At 37.0% G+C, this 8,656-nt stretch overlaps 1 protein-coding gene across 1 annotated transcript in view; it reads right to left on the bottom strand.

Annotated features, from left to right (window-relative positions):
- Positions 1-51: 51 nt before the first annotated feature.
- rpa2 (replication protein A2) overlaps positions 52-8,656 on the bottom strand; it is a 50,321-nt gene continuing 41,716 nt past the window's right edge. The window contains exons 6-9 of the mRNA XM_057341234.1: positions 2,268-2,384; positions 1,739-1,867; positions 1,528-1,622; positions 52-402 (exon numbers count right to left, since the gene is read on the bottom strand). Coding sequence (XP_057197217.1) covers positions 315-402; positions 1,528-1,622; positions 1,739-1,867; positions 2,268-2,384 — 429 coding nt within the window. The 3' untranslated portion in view covers positions 52-314. The remainder of the gene's footprint in view (positions 403-1,527; positions 1,623-1,738; positions 1,868-2,267; positions 2,385-8,656) is intronic.

Raw genomic sequence — 8,656 nt, 5'->3', positions numbered from 1 at the left:
AACCACCACTGTATCTATAAAAACCAGCGAAGAGGAAACAATGGCCAACAATGAAATTCAATTTTTTAATGTTGTAACAAAGGAAAGCTTAACAAATGTACATTTACAATGTTTTTTACACTTATTAAAGATACAAAAACCTACTGAAAAGATGTGGCTTGGTTACTGAAAAACAAACTTGCAACATCAACATGGCTTATTACATTAACATAAATGGGCCAACAGAACTTAACATTGTCTTTGTGGTTAAACTGGCAATTTTGGCAAGAAAACACTGGGGCAAACTCTAATATCTACATTTGACAAGATGGTAGTTAGACTTCATTGTCTGTTGATCTAAAATGGTCCTCATCAATGGTGGAGAAAATGTGTCCCTCGTTGCTGAGAAAATCCACAACCTGCCTACAAATGGTCAAGACAAATTTAATGACAACAGCTCACTTGGCACCAGATATTAAGCTAAATTTATTATTAAGGTTTACACTTTTTGAACGGCTCTAAAATAGAAACAGTCACTTCAAATGCAGCCTTTAGAAAAAAAGGTGACGACAAGCATTTTGCATAGTGTAAGAGCTTATGGACATCTGGTGGTTAAAAATGAGGAAATTAATCTCTCACAGTTTAAAAATAAGTTTAAAAAAACATGCTGTGTCCCAATTCGCCTACAATGCACTAAAAGTATGTACTGTTTTTGTGATGGAAAGTAAATACATTTTAATGTGTATCAAAACAATATGTATGCACTGGGATATACTTATACAATCCATTACAAAAACAGTACATACTTTTAGTGCATTGTATAAGTATGTCCCAGTGCGTGCATATTGTTTTGATACACATTAAAATGTATTTACTTTCCATTACAAAAACAGTACATACTTTTAGTGCAAAGTAAATACATTTTAATGTGTATCAAAACAATATGCATGCACTGGGACATACTAACAGGATGCGGAAGTGGCCGTTATTGCCTAGACAAAATACAGCTCTTCTTTCCATTAAGGTATCGTTTCGTTTGTAATGTTTACTGAATACTTACAGTGGTTAATTTAGTGACACATCAGTTATAAAATGTATTAATGCAGTGGAGTGTCACTAAAAACTCTGTGAATTGTGGGTAATATTAGCCGTTAGTGCGAATCGTTCTGCACTTCGAATTTCTACCGGAAGTAGTAGACTATCCAGGAATCTTTGGAATACTCTTTTCAACATACTACGATTTGGGACATACTAATTCTACTTTCAAATACAATTTAGGACGGATAGTATGCGGATTTGAATGCAGAAAAACTTTACTATATCAGGAGTCGTCAAATATAAGCATGACATTTATGATCTGAAAAATCTCTGACAAAATAGGAAGCCTGTTTAAGGGAATTAAAGACGAGCTATTCTTAACATTTATTTGGGGTGATTTGGATGAGCAATTTCTTGTAAGAAAGAGGAAGAGAATGGTTCTCTTTGTCAAAGTCCACTATAAAAGCTCTTTATAGTCATATGGGGGGTAGTCATAAGGGAAGTTTTTACCTGATAACATTGATGCTCATGCTACTGAGCCTCTGCTTTAGGTCCTGCATGCTGATGCCTTGAGGCTCATTACAGCTTTTGATCAAAGCCAAAACCTGCACAAAAAAGATCAGACAGACACTCTGTTGCAGCAATATTACCAAAGATATGTATAGCTGCTTTAAGAAAATGGGTTAAGACTTTAAATGAAGACCTGATTATCTTGACTCACTTGGTTCTGGTTAGCGCTCAATCCATTTATGAGCATCATATTTGCACCAGAATAGCCTCCTGATGATCCTGTGCTACCCATGCTCGTATGTGACATAGACATCATGCTTGTCCCTCCGCCACCTCCCGTCTGTAAAATGAATGTTTGTTTATCACAGTTTTCTACTCTGTTGAATCCAAATGTTTAGAACAGTTCTTAAAAGTTTTAGTTTTAGCATGTAAATATTGAGTAACAAGCAATTTAATGCATCAATTCAACTTAATCATTTGAGAAATCAGTATTAATAAATTAAAGTTCAGTAATTAAGCTTTCTGTGTCCACACAATAACACCCATGATATATTGTGATGTATAATATTATTGTCATGATAAATAAACTTTTAAGACATTCAATTCACTGTGGGGTAAGGTCTCAGTTATTCTACTGCTCGAATGTAAGCACAAATAAGTGATGACAATGTCGAAGTGCAATGAACATGTGTGAGTGAAAAGCAGAAGCAGAATGTGAGAAAGATATGGGACAGCCTCACCATGGCCTGTGGTTTGCTCTGTAGCATGTGAGCGTGCACAACCTCCAGCATGTGTGAAGTAACTTCGTTCATATCCTCCAGAGGTCTCACGCAAAACGCAACCAAAGATCTATTATTCTGCAACAAAAACCAAAACAATAAGCTTTTCGAAGGACAATCCAGAGAAAGAAAAAAACATGCAGAAAGCAGTAACACCTGCATTGCATTATAATAATCGTGGAAATTCTGTACATCAAATAGTGGAGCACTGTGCTAACAACACAAAGGCAAGGGGTTTGATTTCCACTACAGGAAGAACACATGATAAAACCTATATCTTGATTCTTTAATGCATGGTATGTTGCTTTGGATAAATGTCTGCCAGATGCCTAAACGTAAATGTGAAATGTAATATGAAGTTTGTCCCAAGCCAATAACTTTGTTATTCATTCACTTACGGCTTTACAACTTGGCAGAACGCTTACATTCACACACAGCAACATTACACACTGCATGAAATGTAATTTTAAGGACATTGCAATAGTTACTCTTTAAGCTTGTTTTCTCTGCTGGGAAAATGATGTATTGATGGGACATCCTGTAACATATCAAGTTTCTTCCTTAGGAAAATTATGCTTCTTGCTGTTTTTGGCAGCTTGATTACCATTTTGTGCAGTTTAACTTGTGTAGTTAAAGTGCACAAAATGGTTCCATGTTTAAACTAGTAGTGAAACAGATCTCGGTTCGGATCATGCTCTACGGTTCGAGATGCATGTGACCCGCGCGCGGATTAAGTTTATTCATCATAAGAGTAAAAGAGCGCGCATGCTCTCTCAGGGCTGTACATATACAGTATGTCGAACATGCTACGAAAAAAACGGTCTGTGCGAAGAATACATTTCCCAGTGTAGCACACTTGCGATACAGTTTTGCACATGCATTAGACAAAGCTGCCTGTAATGTGAAGTGTGTTTGTCGTTGTGATTGTTGGTATGTGAGGTGAACTGATGGCGCACCGCTATTTATTTTAGTGCATATATCTAGAGCACTATGATTTGTTTGATTTGGGAAAAAAGTGAAAGGAATCGCAAAAGCAGAATCCTCCTTTTTAAATATGTCATCTGCATGTTCTGCGCGTGTATGAGTTGCACAGTTTAACATACAACATGCTTGACAGTCATGGATTTGTCTGCATAACACTATATGAGGACATGAAGTTCATCTCCAGAGCTCCTTTAAAAGTTTATTTTATGAACATTTCACTATTTGAGAAGCTGCCGTCTAACACACACTGAAGCTTCTGTGCTACAACCCGCCAAAATAAAAGTCTGGTTATTTGAATCAGATGAAAAAATGTACTTTTAGTGAATTAACTTGTAGTAAACACTATAGTTGTTACGGTTCCCGGTAGACGAAGGTAATCCACAGTGAAAATATATTTAATGAAAGCACTCGATACAAATAAACAGAACTCCAAGAAGGCAGTTACCACACAGTAGACAAGACCAAGAACAAATGAAAAAGGCAGTGGCTAAATAGTGTACAAGTGATGACGATAACAACTAACAGGTGCGAGTTAAACAAACGAGGTACAGGTAAGGGATCATGGCAAAATTAAGTCCAAGGGCAAAACCGGAGAAAATTAAATAGGGAAACAGACGTAAATGTGACAATAGTATACTTTAATATTTACTAAAGTAAGGTTCAAAAACACTAAAGTACCTAGAAATGTACTGCAGTTCGCTGTAGGGTATAGCATACTACATTATTTTTATGCAGACAAATATCTTACTATTGTAGTAGAAAATGAGAAAAATAGAACACAGAAAAAATGAAAAGGAAAAAGCTATCTGGGAAAAACACAAAATCATGGTCCTAATTTATCTGTATGTAACATTAAAGCAGAGCTATCAATCTATGTCATGCATTCTGACATCTTTACACCGTTAAACGTGCTGGCTTCTCATGCTTAATATGGTCAACTTGTTAAAAAAACTAGTAGGACGTATGACGTAGTATTTCTGTGCTTGATACACTTCCCCATCGCGTTTTTATATTCCTTTTATTGGCCATTCTCCCGGAAAAGCACGGCAAGGCGAAAGAAAGAGCCCGCCCACGAGCCAACCGACGAGCGAGACCCACTTACCATAAAGATTGCCTATGCTGCGTCAAGATGGGCTGCGCTGCACTGCAGCTTGTTACTCTTGCGATAGTGAAGTTTAGGTGTGTCTGTTTGTTGACGGCATTTCAGTGATGGATGTTATATAAACGCTGGATTTGTAGATCGTTTGAAACTGATAGATGGAGCGGGTCCCAGTGGTAAAAGATGCCGGACATGAACTGCACATGGTAAGTCAGACTAGTCCCACCTCTAGCAGTTCGTGTTTTTCCGGAAATAATCATACAGCTGTATCTCTTTTATAAATTTGATTAAACTAAATACTCTTCGAACATACAACGTATGCAATACTACTGGATAGGCACACAAGATTAATATGAGATTGGCAGAAACTGCCTGTGATACGCAATCTTTAATGTACTTTGTCAGTTCCATGCCAATTTATATTTGATAACCTGCACTTCAAAGATGACTACAGACGTTTTGTGTAGGGATGTTCCGATACCCTTTTTTCCTTCCCGATACCGATTCCGATACCTGGGCTCAGGGTATCAGCCGATACCGAGTACTGATCCGATACCAGGGTGTGTATCTGTATACAGTATATACTAGCCCTGTGTGAATTGATATAATTATTTTATGGTGTGCTTTAGACTTATCTCTATAAAACATGAACAAATACATACAGTAAATTAGAGAGATTTTTTATTATCTCACTCAACTCACTCAACTTTTATTTATATAGCGCTTTTTAAAATTTTCATTGTTACAAAGCAGCTGTACATAAGACATATTGACTATAAGCAAAACAATTAAAGTTGTACCTGCAAAAACAAGAAAAAGTTGAAAACACAGAAGACAGACATACCCACATACAAAACACTCCACACACACAATATGCACACGTACTAACACACATAGACATAGACACACACACACACACATGGACGCGCACGCACACACACACACGTACACAGACAAGTACGCACACACATCTGACAGACATTTGACAGTAATATTATTTATTTTTCTTAAGTCGCAGTTTTACTGGCTGGTTGGTCCACTCTGAAATACTGACAAACAGCGCTAGCACTGGGAATGGGCATTTTTCAATAATTTCATATTAGAATATTTGAGCTCATAAAAAACAAATTGTAACAAAGCTCCATGTAGGGAAGGAAGGAGGCGGGAACCGGCGAACATTTAAACACTAAACTTTAATCAAAAATAAACAAACAATAACACGGAAGTAAAAGGCCGGCAGCCACCTCACGGTCGACTGCCGGCCACACAAACATAAATAAAACTTAACATTTCCGGGCCCGGTCCTCTCTCGTCGGCAGTCCCGTCGCTCGTCCTCTTATGCTCCCTAGCTCCCCGTGAGGCATGCGGGACTGGTGCGCGTACAGCTGATACTCATTATCACTCACGCCACCGGCCCCGCCTTCCTGCCCCACGGCTCTCGTCCCGCCTTCCTCGCTACACAAATGTTTGTTTATTTAAATTAAGTGAAAAAATACGTAATTTGTTTCGTTTTTATTTAGTCACAATTTCACATCAAGCTTATAACTATCATTAAATATTCATAATGCACTAATATTAGATCCTGTATATAGGGTTTTTAATGTTGAAAAGATTAGCAACGTTGGAAAAAAATAGAAAAATACATAAAAACTGCATTTAAACCTGCGCGAAGCGAAATCATACAAAAACCAAACATACAAAACAAAACGAATATTGAAAGTCTGTGATATATGGCTATCTTGTTTATTTTGTTTAACATGTTCTTGATAAGAAAAACAAGCATAATTCAGTAGGTCTATTTTACTCTGTTGAAAGTCTGTTCAACAAGCCGTCAGTTTACAAGCCGACAGCGGAGAATGTGAATAATGCGTTGCGTTGCTCTTCTCTAACTCCCGGTAACAAAACCCAGATCTGACAAGAATATCTGGCTTTATTGTTTATAATGTTGATAATAAATAAAGTAAACAGGCTTCTTGATACCTCCATACCGACTGTTAATTGATCCTAAAAACAAAGACGGAGCCATTTTAGTGCTTGTTGTTTATTACGTGACCGGCATTTGAGGAAGAATGACTAATTCTGCTGATCACCACCGCAAATATTGTTTTCTTTGTCGTTTCATGGTCAGTGTCTGTCTTGTTTAGCTTTGTGTTGCATTAACATCAATAAGTAAATTCAACTAAGCCTAACTAAAGAATTTCAACGCGTTTTAAAACAAACACCCGTGCGGATTTATTTACAGGCTATAACTTGAAGGTGACGACCCTGAAGTTCTTAGGAGGAAAATGCAGGCTTTAGGTATGGAGAAAGGTACCAGTCTTATGCTAAGGCCAAATTTATTAACATTAGTTGCAGTGAAATGTACATTTTAATGTTTAAAGTTATTGAAATCAGTATTAGTTAGCCCAACATATTTCTAACGAACAAACAACTAATGCATAATAAATAAATGAATCATCGAATCATTTAATATTACGTTGGTATTTTTATAACAACTTATATATAAGTAATGTAACGTTAACGAATTCTGTGGCTCACCAGTTTTTAAAACATTTTTGGTGATGTGAGCTGAACACAACATGCGATCCGTCAGGCCGTCGTGTGTGAACTTAAAATATTTAAACTAGCTTGCGATCTGACTGTAGAAAAAGATTTAGGACACATGCAAATTATTTTTTATATTTTCTGTACATTATAAAGTCATTATAGATGAAGTGAAGAAGCGTTAAATAAGACAAGACAATTCTAAACCTGTGGTGATGATGCAGTTTTTTTTTTAATGAAAAATAAAAATATTCAAATAGCATTTTTAATTTTCTAATAATTATTGCGGATCGAATATTCGTGCAAGTCCCTAGCACATTTTCATTTCTTCTTCACAGCACAACTTTCTGTGTTTGCATTCTGAGCAGTGAAGAAGCCTTGCCATTTGCAGCGTTAAGCTAAGCTAGCGGGCATAACTAGGTCTTGTTTAAGAAATTGGTATCGGATCGGTACATGGATTCAAGTACTCGCCGATTCCGATACCAGAATTGTATGTGGTATCGGTGGAATTTCCGATACTAGTATCGGTATCGGAACAACCCTAGTTTTGTACTTGTGCTACAACTGTTTGGCCTGTGCTACAAAACTTTAAACCTCTGTAGCACCAGTGCTTTGTGCAAAAAAAGTTAACATACAGAGTCTCTCTCCAGTAACTCGACAAGTACAGTATGCAAGCGCATTCTTGCATATATCTCAACTTCAACTGGCACATAAGCTAGCTGTATAGACCTTTCATCGGATGCACTTGCCTGACCCCCAGTTAACTTCCGGTTTGTGTTTGGCTAGTGTATAATAACATAATTATTTATATTTAATTTAATTTATGTTATTATTCATTTGCAATTCATTATTTTACTGTAAAATAATTGTATTAAGTAAATGTTGATTTAATAAAATTAACACACAACAACATTCAACAAATCAATTAGTTGAATGGGTCCTGTAGTTTTGATGCATTTAAACAAACCGTATGATACATTAACATCTAGTGGTTGAGCTTAGTATCGCAGTCTTAATTCAAAATATTGAAGAGACAAGTTTAGCCAAGTAAAGGTTCTTCTCGGTTTCGTTTGATTGTTATCAGAAATAATCTACAGGCACTTTATTGTTTGTATATGTGTACCGGAAGTTCAGTTGGGGTCACAAGAGTGCATGCACAGTAACGATTGTTTATGTTGTTAAGATGAAACCGTCTATAGATAAAGTAATGTTGTGTTGAGTCAAAGCGCAAATGACGTGATCCAATGGCACCATAAGCGATCCACAAAAAACGCACACCACTTCAATTTTTCCTCGCCACTTATCACGGGTGAACTGAAAAATAAATATCAACACAATTTTCTCTTTGACAGACACTTTGCGTACGTCCCTTTCAGCAATGCCTTTAATGGGTGCAAACATGACGTTTAGAACGCGCGATTCTGGTTGGCCCAAGGACCAGAAAAAGACGATGCTGATATCTTGATTCTGGTTGGGTCAAGGACCAAAAAAGATGACGCTGTTATCTTGATTCTGGTTGGCAAACGAATCCAGGTGCTGGACCAAAGATGTTTCAGATGCTCGAGAGTAGACGCCTAAGACGGCCCCCATCGAAAAAAAACTTTGGATTTACACGATTCACATAAATTACCTATTTTTGATTCGAAAGTGCAAATTTTACCGAAAAGCGACTAGTTTGCAGGTCTGAAACGTTTTCAGAGGGTAGCAATACAAACAAGTGATG

Source organism: Triplophysa rosa, linkage group LG8, assembly GCF_024868665.1.
Source record: "Triplophysa rosa linkage group LG8, Trosa_1v2, whole genome shotgun sequence".
Classification (NCBI taxonomy): Eukaryota; Metazoa; Chordata; class Actinopteri; order Cypriniformes; family Nemacheilidae; genus Triplophysa; species Triplophysa rosa.
The sequence above is the reverse complement of the archived record's forward strand: the minus strand, read 5'-3'. Positions and strand labels throughout refer to the sequence as shown.